The 17,375-nt window shown below is 36.0% G+C and overlaps 1 protein-coding gene across 19 annotated transcripts in view; it reads left to right on the top strand.

Moving 5' to 3' along the window:
- NDUFAF2 (NADH:ubiquinone oxidoreductase complex assembly factor 2) overlaps positions 1 to 17,375 on the top strand; it is a 167,728-nt gene that overhangs the window by 58,806 nt on the left and 91,547 nt on the right. For all 19 annotated transcript variants that reach the window (XR_004967628.1, XR_004967630.1, XR_004967629.1 and 16 more), the window contains exon 2: positions 11,981 to 12,070. Coding sequence is in view for 3 of the 19 variants with exons in the window: in XM_036309859.1 (XP_036165752.1) it covers positions 11,981 to 12,070 (90 nt within the window). In the remaining 16 variants the exon portion in view is untranslated. The remainder of the gene's footprint in view (positions 1 to 11,980; positions 12,071 to 17,375) is intronic.

Consider the following 17,375-nt stretch of genomic DNA (forward strand, 5'->3'; position numbering starts at 1 on the left):
ACACCCTTGAGTACAGGCCATCTCCACTTGTACGTGTGTGGTATTTCTGGAGACATCCATTTTAAAGTAATACCATGTTACAGATCTTTGCTATTTGTGACTGTAGTCTTTACCTTTTTCAACATTAATGGAAAATAAGGAATAAATATGTAAATTTAGCAAGAAGAATGATCTTTATTGCAATCTTGACAAGCAAAATGGGAATAGCCTTTCCCTTTCATGCCCCTATAGCCTTCCTTTTGGTGAACTCACAATTTGTTAGCGTGTCTTTCTACCAGTGAACTAGAATAGAGAATGAAAGTAAAATTTATGTCATCCAATTTTATTATTAGCCAAGTTAAAATTTTGTAATAAGGGAAGTTTAAATTAATGACTAAAATAATGGGATGCTATCAATAAACTGCTCTTGCTGGAATTTTCTTTTCTTTTCCTTTCACTGTTTGTGTTGGCCTTAGGCTACCTCAATCTCTTCCCCTTCTAGGGAGCCTTCAGGTCTGGTGAAGGCATGCTTCCTTGAAGACCTGAAGAGTTTTTCCTTTTTGCTATTCAGACTTCTTTGTCTCTTACTATGGACTTCTTGCTCCATAGAGAGAATGATTTCCAACTGAACTCATCCCGTCTAAACACTATAAGCAAAGCCTTGTCAGATTCCAGCCTTAAATCACAGCTCCACAATTGAAATAGGACTTATATCTCTTAGGGTTATGGAACTGCAGGAAAAATCCTATATTATTTTACACCTGATTACTCAGAAGCTTGTGACAATTACTTGATTAACTACAGGAAAGGTAAGGTAGGGAAAGAAGTAAAATGTAAGATGGTCTTTATGCTATTCACAAGATCTCAGTTTTCTCTGAGAAACAGTATATGTTCATGAATGAATTTTGTTCACCTCAGAAGTGCAGTACCTGGTCTGAATTAATGATTTTCATAGGCCTCCTTAGAGCTCGAGATGTGAGGAGGTTGTCTCCAAGGAAGGGGAGGGCAGAAAAGGTGAGTGGTACTATGGACCCCTATGCCTCAACCAGAGAATCTCTGCTTTAAACACTTTCATAAATTCAACCTCTGTTGAAGATATTTTGAAAGAAAAGAGCTAGAAAATTATTGATGACTCAGCTTCTTACCAACTGAGCCCAAGTTTTATATTCAGGAATCTGGTCCACAAGTACAAGTTGCTGTTAAGTTGATGAATATCACATTTCATTAGATGATTATGTAGTCTCTCTCTATATCAGAATAGATTTCTGTTCATTAATGATAAGTAGTGCCTGATGTAACTAAATTAGATAGCTTAATAAAGGGTATTAGTAAGTTTATGGTTTAATAAATAATACATATTTTAAAAATTAAGACTAATACACCACAAAATGCACTCTATTTTCATTATTATATTTAAAACTTATATATTCTGTGAATTAGTAACTGTAACTAACAGTGCAGTCCTGACTTTTATTTTATGATCTTTGATAAATGACCAAATATTAACTTGATTTCTATGAGACTATTTGTATCTAGAAGTCAATCAAATAATTAGCCACATCTTCTACATTTCAAGTCTGAAAATAAGGTTTGGGGTAGGCCCACGCTTTACAGGTAGCATAATTTTACCATTCTCTAAATTCTAGAAATAGTTGCCACTGTTTTTTAAATTAATTTCTTCAGTTTCTCTCTTTACCTCTCTATTGACAACCCCAGTGATCAAGTTAAAATCTTAAAGTGAAAATCAAATACTTAATTGATTTATACCAGTCTGTGAGTGTGTGCTAATTTTGACAGGAGAAAATATGATTCCTTTTTATATTAAGAGTGTACCAGATTGGAATTTGCTTGCTTTAGTTAGCAACTATGACTATAAAATGAAGATTTTTCCATCAGTCATAAATATCCTCATTGTAAAACAGTCTTTTTAAAACCTGAAATTTCCATATGGTATATTTGATTTGGCTAAAAAGAATTTTATCCCCCCTTTATGTCTTTTCATTTTTATGCATATTTAAGACATTTTAACTCATCTGTCATGATTTAGACATAGTCATACTGGAATCAGTTAATGTTAGTTTCTTGTGTTATTTTGTCAAATGCTCAAATTCTCTATTTTAGATGTACTTTATACATTGGAGATAATTTAGCTTATAAAGAATTGTAGAATGTTTCTGATTTTAAAATTGGACTAAAAGTCTGTGTTTATATTTTATTTATGTTTTGTTTTTTAAAAATATATTTTTATTGATTTCAGAGAGGGAGGGAGAGGGAGAGAGAAACATCAATGATGAGAGAGAATTATTGTTTAGCTACCTCCTGCACACCCCCACACTGAGGATCAAGCCCACAACTAAGGCATGGGCCCTGACTGGAAAACGAACCTGACCTCCTAGTTCATAGGTCTATGCTCAACTACTGAGCCACACTGGCCAGACAAAATTCTGTTTTATTATTCTGTGTTTTATTATTAAAGAATTTATTAAATTTCCAAGTCTGTTTCCTATATTAGTGTAAATGTTTTGTGGCAAGTTAATAGCACATCAACTTTTTGTTTGTTTAAAACTGACTTCATTAATTTCTAAAGAGCCATAAATAAAACTTATAAAATTTAAGTCTGAAATTTACATATCACAATTTAAGAAAAAAAAAAATGAACCTATTGCAAACTTGTGTCTGTGCTTTCTACATGCACAGTCAACTCTTATTTACTCTTTATATTTCAACTTCCATAGTAGAATTTGTAGAATAATTTAGATGAATAAAGTATTTTTAAATATTGATTTCCTACATATCAATCAAAACGTGAAATGCTGGTTCTCTTTCAGTTTGTCAGAGTGAACACATTATTAGATGGACTAAATAGTCATGAAATCGCCCCAGCCAGTTTAGCTCAGTGGATAGAGCATCGGACTGCAGACTGAAGGGTTCAGGATTTGATTCCTGTCAGGGGCACATGCCTGGGTTGCATAGGAGGCAGCCAATCAATGATTCTCTCTCATCATTGACGTTTCTATCTCTCTCTCTCTCCCTTCCTCTCTGAAATCAATAAAAATATATATTTAAAAAATCATGAATTCATCATTTGAATTTTTCCTTTTAATGTTTACCCCCTTTTGGGGGAAGGGAGAAAGTGTATATATTCCAATGATGAAAAATTCCTAGTAGTTTGGAAAATAAATGATTTTTTAATATAACAGTCAAATGTGTTTTTCTTTATTTTACAAAATATAACTATTTTCAATGCTTTCTTTACACAGCAATGAAGAGGAAGTAAATAAAGTAAAATACTAGATACTTCAAAGAATTATGTGTTTTATTTTGGCATACAATCAGAAAACCTATTTAACTTTTGATTATAAATCTTCCTAGATTAATGCAAAAGACTATTCAATATACATTTGATGGTTGAATAACATTTTTTAGAACTTAAAATTTTGTTTATATATAATATTACTATGGAAGTTGAAATATAAAGAGTAAATAAGAGTTGACTGTGCATGTAGAAAGCACAGACACAAGTTTGCAATAGGTTCATCTTTTTTTTCTTAAATTGTGATATGTAAATTTCAGACTTAAATCTTATAAGTTTTATTTATGGCTCTTAAGAAATTAATGAAGTCAGTTTTAAACAAACAAAAAGTTGATGTGCTGTTAACTTGCCACAAAACATTTACACTAATATAGGAAACAGACTTGGAATTTTTCTGCTGTCTTTCTGGGTATAGTTTAAGACCTTGCAGCTTTCGAGTCCTGAAAGGCAAGACCATATAATTTATGGCATTTCAGAATGACCAAGCATTTTGATATAATTTTGGATGTTCTAAGTTGGAAGAAGCTGAGATCCCGTATGGGAAACCTATAAGGTGGGAAAGCTAATAAGATTTTAGGTAATCCATTGAACTACTTGGCAGTCTTAAAAATTCTGAAAACTTATCCAGAAGGCCTCTTTAATTGCTTTAAGAAAAAAGTATTACCTGCTGAGATAGTTTTCTATGCTCATATAAATATACGTAGGATATGTCAAATTATAGAATCATCACATTTTCAAGCAGAAATGCCTTATTTGATCACTATGGGAAAATAATAGCTTGCGATAGCTATGAATAAAATATTAGTTTTTAATTGGGTATGTTTAATGATACTGTATGTAAACTTTTTTAATGCTAATTTTAAAATCTTACATGGAAAATGCTTACAGTTGGGAGTCAGAAAAACACTAGGTTCAAATGCTGGCTAGTTTAATTAGCAATCATCCTATGCCTCTTTTTCCTCATTTGTTAAAGATTATTTTAAAGATAAGAGATAATACATTGAAGGCACCTAAACATGATCTGATATATAGCAGGCACTTGATAAATAGATGCTATATCTTAGTAACTTTAATCAAATTACGTGAAAAGTCTTATGTGAAAATGGCTTTCATTGTAAGAATTCTTATTTTTTACTTTTAATTTATTGATTTTTAAATTTACAATGCTTCAGAATAACAAGGTTTGAAATCCCCAAATCTATTATATGTAGTGTGGTTCTTGGCTTTCAGTAGCCCTCACTTTCATATATTATGCATTGACACTTCTAAGCCTCCTTTTATATGCAAAATTCCGTCTTTTGTACATCACCAGACAAACTGATTTAGAATTATCACTTGGTTGCACTAATTGCTGCCACTGGGATAAAGGGCCAGACATCAGTCAGCCCTTTATGGTCTTACCTTGACCATACTACCCACTTCACCTTTCCTCTAAGCCAGGGGCTTCTCCTGTCAGCCATCAAAGGCCAGAATCTTGCTTATTTACAAGAGAATAGCTATCTCAGGAATGTGTCACCTCACTTGGCCCAACCTGTCTTTCCAACCCAAAGTCACCTCCAATTTCATTCATCTTTCTTTATGGTACCCGACAAGTGGGAAATACTGGTCTGGAAGTAGACAGCTGGTTGAAACCCTCACCACGGGTTTTGGGGTCATAACCAATATAGGCCTCCACCTTTGATTTGGTGCTGATGGAAGAAAATCCCTCCTCCACTGTGATGGATGTGTTGTGAGTTCTGAAGCTGCAAACTTTAAAGATTGAAGGCTGCCCAAATATCTGCGCTTTCCTGTATGGATGGATTAGGGAAGGAGCAGGGACCCTGGAGAAGAAATAGTTTATTTTTAATCTGGGAAATGGCAGTTCCTTTTTCTTTTAGCTTGGCCCTTTTATTTACTAACTGAAATGTGGTGTTTACAGATGTAGCATTTGTAGATGTCTTAAAGTCTGGCAGCATAGCTTAGTGGCTGCATGTCTAGGATCAGGAGATAGAAGGCCTGTGTTCAAATCCTGATTCCTGTTGTCTTATGTGTGACTTGAAGTAAATGTCAGGTTCTCTTAAGTCTCAGTCTCTTTATTTATAAAGTGAAGTAATAATAGTACCTCATAGAATTATCAAGTTTAAATAAAATTACCCATACAAAGTTAAAACTTAGTCCAGTATCTGGTATATGGTGAACATGCCATAAATGTTAGCTTTTTCCCCCTTCTGGTCACTCTGGAATTATAGGACCTCTGCCCTCTTCTTTCAAACCTAACATAAAATTGTTGTACATAACACAGGATTTTATATAAATGAAGGGTAAACATAACCCAAGCAAGACTTTGATATTCATATCTGATTACAGAGAGTATATTCAGCCATTTCCCATCCACAGGAATTTCTTACTGCTGTTTTGGTTTCTGTGCTCTGTATCATCATGTATGTGGCTGGGCCTGTCTCTGTAGGACCAGTGTGGTTTCCGAAGTGCGGTCTGCATGATGACTTCATGGGCTACAAAGACAACCTCTTAAATCTTTAAGATATGTCTATTTTATGTATGTCTAATACAAAATACAACTAGTATATTCAGTAAGTGATTTCATGGATATTTTTTAGGGTAAGGTAAGAGTGACTATTGAAGAAAAAAACAAGCCAAATTAAAGAAAAATGTTAAGGATAGAATGCTAAACTAATGTGACAAAAAATTGCTAAACTGGTACTTCAGTGACTAAAGTTTAGAACTCTCTACTTTAGATCCTCTTTCCCATATCTGTGTCCAGGGTTCCAAAACTCTATCCCAGAAGCCCAATAAAACAGATGAAATCTTTTAAAAAAATCTTTATTGTTGAAAGTATTTCCAGTGTCCCCTTTTCCCCTCATTGACCCCCACCGTCCCACTCCCACCCCTCCCCAGGCCTTCAGCAAACAGATGAAATCTTTTACCTAAACCTGTCATCTCCCCAATACTCAGGATCACTCCTTATGGGTTCCAGATTTTTCTAAACAAAGGAATAGGAACTCTATTATCCTAGGGCAATTAGCTCAATGGCAGCTAGCTTTAAAATTTTTTAAATTTGGGAAATAATATTGTTTCTTATATTATAATTTTTAAATCCATGTACCTTGGATCATTATAATCTACCTGAATTCAAACTTTTATTTTGTCTGTTTTAAGTAAGTCTAATATTGTTTAATATTAAGTTAAACAACTATATATTGTTTTACTTAATATTATTGAGTTCACCAGTGTCAGCTGTTTGTTCTTTTCTTTAAAAATGTGTGTGTGTTTTTTTTTGCCCTAGCTTGTTTGACTCGGAGGATAGAGCATTGGCCTGCGGACTGAAGGGTCCCGGGTTCGATTCCGGTCAAGGGCACATGCCCTGGTTGCGGGCTCGATCCCCAGTGGGGGGTGTGCAGGAGGCAACCAATCAATGATTCTCTCTCATCATTGATGTTTCTATCTCTCTCTCCCTCTTCCTTCCTCAATAAAAATATATTAAAAATGTTTTTATTGATTTGAGAGAAAGAAGGGGAGAGAGAGAGAAACATCAATGTAAGAGAGAGAGGAAAGGAGAGAGATTTGTTGTTTCAATTTGTTGTTTCACTTATTTATGCATTCATTGGTTAACTCTTGTGTGTGCCCTGACCAGGAATTGAACCGACAACCCTGGTGCTTAGAGACGGCACTCCAACCAACTGAGCCACCTGGGTAGGGCTAAATTAATTTTGTAAAATCATTTTTTAAACTGATCTGAGAGAGAGAGAGAGAGAGAGAGAGAGAGAGAGGCATTAATCCGTTGCCTCCCACATGCTCCCTAACCAGGGATTGGTGTACAGGACAATGCTCCAACCAGCCAAGCCACAACAGCCAGGTCTAAAATCATTTCTTTGTTGTTTTAAATATATTTTTATTGATTTCAGAGAGGAAGGGGGGAGAGAGAGAGAGAGAAACATTAATGATGAGAGAGAATCACTGCTTGGCTGCTTCCTGCATGGCCCATCTGGGGATCGAGCCAGCAACCCTGGCATGTGCCCTGAATCGAACTGTGAACTCCTGGTTCATAGATCAACACTCAACCACTGAGCCATGCCAGCCGGGCTCATTTCTTTATTTTTCAATTGCAGTTGACATACAGTATTAGATTAGTTTCAGGTGTACACCCCAATGATTAGACATTATATAATTTACTAGGTGACTATCCCAATAAATCTCATACCCTTCTGACACCTTACATAGTTATTAGAATATTATAAACTACTTTCCCTATGCTATGCTTTACATCCCCATGACTATCCTGTTATTTCCAATTTGTACTTCTTAATCCCTTCACCTTTTTCACTCAACCCTCCAATTCCTTCCCATCTGGCAACCATCAAACTGTTTTCTTTATATTTGAGTCTGTTTCTGTTCTGCTTATTTGTTTATTTTATTTTTTAGCTTCAATTGTTGATAGATATGTATTTACTGCCATTTTATTCAAATTTTTTATCTTTACTTTTCTTCTTAAAGAAGACCCTTTAGTATTTCTTGTAATACTAGTTTGGTGGTGATGAACTCCTTTAGCTTTTTCTTGTCTGGGAAGCTTTTTATCTGTCCTTCCATTCTAAATAATAGCTTTGCTGGGTAGAGCAATTTTGGCTGTAGGTCCTTGCTTTTCATCACTTTAAATAATTCATGTCAATCCGTTCAGACCTGCAATGTTCCTATTGAGAAATCAGCTGACAATATTATGGGGGCTCCTTTGTAGGTAACTAACTGCTTTTCTCTTGTTGCTTTTAAGATTCTCTCTTTGTCTTTAACTTCTGGCATTTTAATTATGATGTGTCTTGGTGTGGGCTCTTTGGGTTCATCTTGTTTGGGATTCTGTTATTCCTGTATTTGTATGTCTCTTTACTTCCCAGGTGGGGGAAGTTTTCTGTCATTATTTCTTCAAATAGGTTTTCAATATCTTGCGCTCTTTCTTCTTCTGGCACCCACATGATGCAAATGTTAGTACACTTGAAGTTTTCCCAGAGGCTCCTTACTCTGACCTCATTTTTTAAATAATTTTTTCTTTTTGCTGTTCTGATAGGGTGTTTTTGCTTCCTTATATTCTAAATCACTGTTTTGATTCTCTGCTTTATCTTCTCTACTGTGGTATCCCTGTAATGTGTTCTTCATTTTAGTTAATGTATTCTTCATTTCTCACTGGTTCTTTTTTATGCTTTCCATGTCATTTTTATGCTGTTGAAGTTCTCTTAAGTTCATCTACTCTTCCCTTAAGTTCGTTGAGAATTTTTATAACCAGAGTTTTGAACTCTGCATCTAGTAGATTGCTTATCTCCATTTTGTTTAGTTCTTTTTCTGGAGTTTTGTTCAGTTCTTTCATTTGGGACATGTTTGTCTCCTCATTTTTGTGGCCTCCCTGTGTTTGTATGTATTTGGTAGAGCTACTATGTCTTCCAAGCTTGGTAGTGTGGCCTCAATGTAGTGGGTGTCCTTTAGAGTCCAACAGCATAGCCTCCCCTTTCAACTGAGTTGGACACTCTAGGTGTGCCCCTGTATATACCCTCTGTTGTAGTTGAGCCTTCAACTAGTTGTTGTTGGCAGGTCAATGGAAGGGATTTACCCCTGAGTATCAGCTGTGCAAGGGTTGACCCCATGGAGCGGGACTCCTCAGAGGAGGCCTCCACACCTGAGATATCCCTCCCAATTTTTATCTACCACACATGGGTGGAGAACTAGCCCATTCTGCCATCTTCACCCCTCCTACCAGTCTCTACTAGTATATGTGATTTCTTCTTTATATTCTTAGTTGTGGGACTTCCAGTTAAGTGGTTCTGAATAATGGTTGTTCTGTAGGTTAGTTGTATTTTTGATATGGTTGTGGGAAGATGCATTTACCTCCACTACCATCTTGACCTGAAGGCTTAAGTTAATTTTTAAATGTAAATTAGACCCTAAAATTTTGACACTTGAGCAGGTACTTAAATTTGCTCTGTTTATTAGATGGAATTTTTTTTTCTGTGATAAGTAGAATTGTCTTTACAACTATTGTATGAAAGCATGTTAGTATGAGTAAATGTACAGTTTGGGCATAATTTATTACTCTGTGGGAGGCATAAATTTCATTCCCAATTAATGAAAATTATACAAGTAGGATTGATCCAAAGAAGGGAGTAGTTCTAAAATAATTTGTTTTGGGGGGGAACAGTCATATATCTTATTATGAAGAGTTTATTTAATAAACTAAGGGCTTTATTTTATATTTTTAAAGATGTGTACGTCATTTTTAAAACATCTTTGATGTCATTTATTTGTAAAAAAAAAAGTTTTCTTCAGAGATTATCAAGGAATTGATTAAACAAACTCATGAATTAATCTTGTCTTTCTACATACACACAAATAGGTATGGCCTCTGATTTTCAAAGATCTTAGGAAACCTTAAATGAAGTGTATAGACCCATGGACATGAATTAAAAGTTAATTTTTGTGTTAATGTAAATGTCTATATAGATATATTTGTAACATGTATGCATTTAGTGGTGCTACTGGGAATGGTAGACCCTTCTCCCCATGTGCTAAATTTTATTGATGTGCATTCCAAAGCTTATAGAACACACTTTCAGAAGCCTATTTGTCAATATTTTGTATTTTATACAACAGTTTTTCTTTCTACACTTGCTGTTGCTAAAATGACATGCATCCTAGTATTTAGATAAGGACTATATGAAGAAACCGGTATTTTGGCTCTTTCAACATTTTGAAAATTGTCACGTAAACATATTTTAGTATGTGCTAAATTTATGGTAACTCTGGTTACTACAATATGTTTATGTATGTGGATATAAATAGCATTTTAGTAAAAATATGTGTACATATATTGAGCCTCTGCTCTGAGAATAGTACAGCTCTCATTTTTATAGACCTTTTACCCTGACCCTTGTCCCTACAATCTAAGGACTTTACTCTTAATCCCTTGCCCTACTGTAAATTTATTGGGTAAAAGAAGCAAAAGGTAACGCCTCTTTATAAAACTTGGAAAACCTCTGTGTTAGGGTTAAATTATCCTGATTAAATGAGTCCATAATGAAATGCAGAGATTTCCTGACCCTGTACTTCAGAGTTATCAGCCATTAATGGTTTGTCTATGAAATCCCAGCCTTTCACTTAACTATTTCTAAATAGAGAAAATAAAACTAGTCACTTAATATTCTTAGGCTACCCTTATGTGGCTTCCTTTCTTCTGCATAGTCACTCTCAGGAGTTTCCTAGTCTGCAATTGAGGAATTTTTAGCTAGTAGAATTTCAGGTAGTGTGTGAAAGAGATTTGCAGGCAACAAGGTCAATTTTTAAAAAGTATGTTACCCAGTTTATTTAGCATAATTTTGGCCCAGGAGTGAGAAGAGAAAGCAGTATTTTGTAGATTTCTGTCTTTGACTGGGCTGATCATTGTTAGGCCAAATTTCTCCCTCATCATTATTCACCAACTAGAGGCCTAGTGGACCAAATTCATGCATGGGGCGGGGAGGGGGGAGGTCCCTCAGCCCAGCCTGCACCCTCTCCAATCTGGGATCCCTCTCGCAATCCGGGACCACTGGCTCCTAACCGCTCACCTGCCTGACTGCCTGCCTGCCTGCCTGATCGCCCCTAATCGCTCTCCCCTGCCAGCCTGGTCACCCCTAACCACTCTGCCTGCCTGCCTGATCTCCCCTATCCACCTCTGCCTCGGCTCCCGCCACCGTGTCTTTGTCCGGAAGGACGTCCGGAAGACATCCGGTCTATCCAGTCTAATTAGCGTATTACCCTTTTATTAGTATAGATGTTTTCTCTGTTTCAGCTTGCATGCCCTGGAGTAGGCAGGCACAACTATTAACTATTGGGAAGTAGAAAGCATATCTGGTGTCCCTAGGCTCAAAGTTTAATGAAAAGGGAACATTTTGAAACCACCATTTTGACAAACCTACTTTGAAGGGTATAATTAAGACTTTCTGAAAACAGAAGAAAATACTAAATAGTTTTATGCCTTTCCTATGAACTTAAACACTAATCAACAGTTTGCTATCGAGAAATTTAAGCAACAGGCATTCTTGTCCCATCCCTGACCCCTCTCCTCTTCTCTTACTGCTCTCTCTGCTTTCGTGTTTTCTGTATTGCTACCATCCTGATATTGATCTCATCTGAAGCGTCATACCCAAAATGCACCAGTTTTTGTCCCTCTTCATTTAGATTACCTTGAGAGATATTTACTCAGATGGGCCACAGAGGCCAACCCACCACTCGATTCCTTCATTTGCCAATGTACTATGGGGACAGGGTGGCTGCAGAGTCTTGTGGTTGGTTAAGACTTACTAGGGGCCCTAAATATCAATTCCCTTGGGTAGTAGCACCTTTAATATATTTATTCTTGCAGAGTTTGAGGGAATGGAACACTGTCAATTATTAAAATGTCTTCATTGGCCACTAGTGCCCTACAGATTAATTGGTTGCTTTTTTTCTGCACACAGTATCTATAAATATTTCACCAAAATTAATTTTACATCTTATGATAGGAAACTAAAGTTTTTGCAGTCATATAGAAATTGCCTAATTTTAAGTGGAATCTGTTTTTTTTCCTATTAATTCTTTTACCACATGAGAAGGTATATAATATCAAAGAGACGATATTATTATAACTACTGTATCATGAGTTCATTTAAAAATGTAACAATCACTTTTGTTTTATAGGACAAATTATTCGAGAGAAAAGAATTATAGAAGCAGTAAATAAAAAAGAAGTAGACTATGAAGTAGGGAATATCCCAACAGAATGGGAAGGTAAGTTTCTGCTTTTAGTGATATCTTCTGGAACTCCTACAATCTGAATCCATAAAACTTTTTTTAAACATTTAATTTCTTTGAAAATTGTGGAGGTGCTACATTTTTGTAAGGGAGCACGATAATGAAATAATAAGGGAACGTATGTATCACGAAAAAACCGTTAAACATTAGCAGAGCTGGGACTAGCGCCAGTGAAGCTCCAAAGATAAAAATTGAAGGTGGCGCTCACTTTCATGTGCTGACACTACATTTGCACAACCCCAGGGGTTGAATCCTATTTCTGACATTCACTACCCACATGAACTTGGGAAAGTAACTCAAACTTCTCAGCCTTACCTTTCTCTTTATAAATTGTGGATAACTTGATGTAGGTAGCATTTGAAGTATTTGTTCAATTTACCATGACCATGTTAGCTGACCTCCTGTTCAGATAAGGATAGACACTCGATCCCTATCAAACATTGGAATTAAGGTAAAGATCAAAGAGAGAGAAAAGAGTAGGAGCAGTCTCTCAGGATGGCTGGAACAGTCACATTTGAACTGGTAGCTTGTGGGTGGTTATCTTCAATCCACTACTTAAGCTTCATTGCGGAAAAAGTTCATCTACTTAGAAGAAAATAGAAACCAGCCTGCCAAGAGAAGTATATTGCGAGACACAGACTATTTCCTAGGTTTCCAGCAGCTTTCCAGTTTCCAGTTTCATTTCTTTCTGAATGAAGTTCAGCTGCAAGTCTACCTTTGAGTTCTAAGTACCACCCCACACCCTTGTTATAAATTTTCCCTTTTTCCTTACCAGTTCTTAGCCTAGTGCCTGGCACATAGGGAGGCACATAGTAAGTGCTCGGTAAATATATATTGACTATATGAAATCTAGCTTGAGTTGGCTTTTATTTAACAACTAAAAGAACTTTTTCTAAAATACTAATACCTAATTTAAATATCACTTAACAGTTATCAAGTGTTTACGTATATACCTGTTATTATGCCATTGCTTTTAAAAATTGTTATATAGTTTAATCATCATAACAATCCTGAGGTAGACACTGTAATTATACTCATGTAATAGGGAATCTAAGATCAAGAATAATTAGATAAATTGCCTAGGTTGTACAGCTACACACTCTAAGCTGTGGACCGATTGCTTCCTGGTGGGTGTAGCATGATACCTTATATATGGTAGTTATAGGTATTATGTTACTTTTATGCCAGCATGTGAGTGTAAATATTTCCCTGGAAATATATTTTTCTATTTCTTCTTATTAGCTATGAAAATACTAGAACTATGAAAAAGAACATTAAAATGGGTAGATACCATAGACTTTTTGAAGAAATACTGCATATAAACTGGCAACTTTTCGGAGGAGTAAATTGAGCGTTCTTATTTTAACAGACTTTCCAATGTTGTAAGCTACATTTGCAATTCTCAAATAATGCTTGTGCCTTCTTATAATGAGCTTATTTTATCATTTTCCCCAATAATAGTATAGAATTAAAATGTGTATAGAAATAAATTAAGTTATAAATAAACAAATAGGTAATGACATTTTTTAGCCTTTGCAACTTTCAGAGAATTAGAATAAGCTCTAATGCTTTTTATGGCTCTGTCCTAATCTAGTAATTCAACATAACTATCCCATAGGGCATACCCTAAAAACAAATGTATCACCCACACACTGAAACTAAAATTATTTCTATAGTGTTATATATCAATTAAATGTAAAAAATAAGAAGTTTATACCATGAAAAAGTAAATTGAAGTCTAAGTAAATGCACAAAACACTATATACAGGAAAGGAAAGAGAAAAAGATATTTTAAAGTAAATAGTATCAACACCAAATGAATCTAAAGTACTTTTAGGTCCAGATAAATATTTGTCAATTACTAGTAGCAAAGTACAGGTACCTACAAGCTGCATATACTGCCACAATAATGTATTAGATAGTGTGCCCTTTTCATTTATTTAGAAAATATCTATTGAGGGCCTCTGCATTCATGGGACTTTCCATTCTGGAGTGGAGAGGGAGGGAGAAGACAATAAACCAGACAAATATCTATATAGTATGTTAAAGAAAATAAAGCAGGGAAAAGGAATAGAGAGTGTTGGAGAAGGCTTTGCAATTTTAAGAAGTATAAGGAAAAGGATTTGCTGAGAAGATGGCTTGAATACAGGCAGAAGAGGGAGTTGGCCATGCAGATAAACAGCAGAGGAGCATTCCTGGAGAGCAAATGCACAAGCCCTGAGGCAGGAGCATGCTCAGGTGCTTAAGGAACAGCAAGGAAGCAGAGTGACTGGGATAGAGCCAGGGGGAAAGGAATAGATAAGGTTAAGAAAGTAACAGGATGCCCAATCATGTAGGGTGTCGCAGGCCAGTTTGAAAAGAGTAGTCAGATGCTCGGGAGTTGTATTTAACAGGGTCACTCTGGCTGCTGCATTGCAAAGAGACTAAGGGGGTCATAGGCAAAACATGGAGACAGAGGCTCTTGGAATAATTTGGGCAAGGAATAATTGTGATCTGCACCAGAGCAACAGTGGGCATGGAAAGAAGTAGGTGCATTCTGTATCTGTTGTAAAAGTAGAGCTGATGGGATTTGCTGACAGATTGGATGTGGAATGTGAAAGAAAGAGAGAAGTCAGTGATGACTCTTAAGCTTTTGGGCCTTACCTGGGAAAATGGAGTTGTTGACTGAGAGAGGCAAGACTGTGGGAGGAGCAAATTTTGGGGGAAATGGGATCAATTTTGGAAATGTTAATTTTGATATGCCTATTATACATCTAAGTAGAGATAGTGAGTTGTATATAAGCCAAGAATTTAGTGGAAAAGTTTGGGTTGCAGATAAAATTTGGGAGTTGACAGCAAATAAATGATAATTAAAGCCAGGAGACTGGATGAGACCACAAAGGGAATGAGTGTAAATAGAAAATGAGAAGTTAAAAGACTGCCCACTCCTCTCCCCCTACTCCCAAGGTTTAGAGACAAGGCAAAAAAGGAACAGCCAGAAAAGTAGGAGGAAAAAAAGAAAAGTGTCATGTGCTAGAAGCCAAATGAGAAAGAAGTGATCAACTATGTCAAATGAGGACTGAGGCCTGAGTTTCTTAGACCTGTGGATTTATAGTTCCCATCAAATTTAGAAAAAAATTTGCCATCATTTCTTCAATTTTTTTTCTGTGTCCTTTTCTGTCCTCTATTTTGGGGATCCATTTATAATTTTAAGCTGCTTTAAGTTTTCTCACAGCTCACAGATGCGCTGTTCATTTGTGGAGACTTTTCCTCTTTGGGTTTCATTTTGTATAATTTCTCTTGCTGTATCTTCAAGTCCCTATTTACTCTTTTTTTTTTTTTTTTTTTACCATGTCAAATTCCTATTAATCCAACTGGAGTATTTTTCATTTTAGAGATTGCATTTTTCATCTCCATAATTTTGATATGGGTCTGTTTTATATCTTCCAGGTCTCTACTTAATATGTTTTACCTTTTCTCTAGCTTTTTTAACATATGGAGTGCAATAATAACTTTTAATATTCTTGTCTGCTAATTCCACCACCTGTGTCTGTTTTCAGTTGGTTTTGGTTAGCTGATTCTTTTCTCCTCAATATGGGAAGTATTTTTCTGTTTCTTTGTTTGCTCAGCAATTTCTGATTAGATATCAGACATTTCGAATTTTTGCCTAGTTGGATACTGGATATTTTTGTTCTCCTATATATGTTCTTGAGCTTTATTCTATGACAGTTAAGTTACTGGGAAACAGTTTGATCCTTTCAGGGCTTGTTTTTAAGATTTGTCAGGTGGATTGGAGCAGCATTTAACCTAAGTCTAATTATTCTGAACTGTTGATGCAAGTAATCAATGCCATATTTTCATACTTAGAAGTAAGTCACAGGTTCTGCCTTTGTTCAAGGGGAAGCAATCACACAAAGGCATGAATACTGTGAGGTAGGGGTTGTGGAGGCAACCTTAAGAGTCTGTTCTTTACACACAATAACGTGAATGACCTTATGAACAACATGTTGAGTAAAATAAGCTAGATGAAAGAGTACATACTGTAAGAATCCACTTATAAGAAATTGTAGATAAGGCAAAACGAATCAATGGTGACAGAAAGTATGTCATTCACGGGGGGTTGTGGGTGGATTAGGGTGTTTGCATATAGTCAGACACTAGAGAACTTTTGGGGATGATGGAAATGTTCTCTATATACTGATCATGGTGCTGGTTACAAGGTTGTACACATTTGTCAAAATTAATGGAATTGCATATTTAAAATGGTTTCACTGTATTGTATATAAATTGTATCTCAATAAAGTTGATTTAAAAAAGAACAGTAATAGCTGTGAGCATCACAAAATTTGTAACTTAAATATGCCAACTAAATCTAATAATATCCTTAAGATATGCTTAAGGGTCAGTAGTTAGAAAATGACTCATTTCGCCCTACCCGCTTTGCCTCAGTGGATAGAGCATCAGCCTGCAGACTGAAGGGTCCCGGTTCAATTCCAGTCAAAGGCACACACCTCAGTTGCAGGCTCTATCCCTGGCACAGGTTGGGACCGTATGGGAGGCAACCATTCGATGTGTCTCTCTCACATCGATGTTTCTCTCTCTTTCTCTCTCTCTCTCTTTCTCTCTCTCTCTCTCTCTCTCTCTCTCTCTCTCTCTCTCTCTCCCCACCCCGCCTCCACCCACCCCCTTTTCATGCTCTCTAAAAATCAATGGAAAAATATTCTTGGGTGAGGTTTAACAAAAAACAAACAGAAAATGACTCATTTCATTTGAAGAATTTTCACAATTTAAAAATGTAGATTTGCCGAAGCCGGTTTGGCAAAGTGGATAGAGCGTCGGCCTGCGGACTGAAAGGTCCCAGGTTCGATTCCGGTCAAGGGCATGTACCTTGGTTGCGGGCACATCCCCAGTGGGGAGTGTGCAGGAGGCAGCTGGTCGATGTTTCTCTCTCATCGATGTTTCTAACTCTCTATCTCTCTCCTTTCCTCTCTGTAAAAACTCAATAAAAAAATATATTTAAAAAAATGTAGATTTTTTAATATTTATAGTTATTTGAGATATGTCAACACTCAGAACTGGCAAAGATCATTTTTTAAAAGGTGAAGCTTCATTATGGTGTCTTTCCCTCAAGTAAAGTAAACAACACATATTTCTATAATATCTTTTATATGCAGACTATTGGTGACCTTTCTATAATTTTAGTTCTGAATGGTCTACTGAATCTGGTGATGAATGTCTCATTTACCTTAACCCCTGTTGGCAATGCTTCTAAAAGTATATTAGCTATTTTCAGTGTCTGTGG

The sequence above is a fragment of the Myotis myotis genome, unplaced genomic scaffold (genome assembly GCF_014108235.1).
Source record: "Myotis myotis isolate mMyoMyo1 unplaced genomic scaffold, mMyoMyo1.p scaffold_m19_p_5, whole genome shotgun sequence".
In the NCBI taxonomy this organism is placed as follows: Eukaryota; Metazoa; Chordata; class Mammalia; order Chiroptera; family Vespertilionidae; genus Myotis; species Myotis myotis.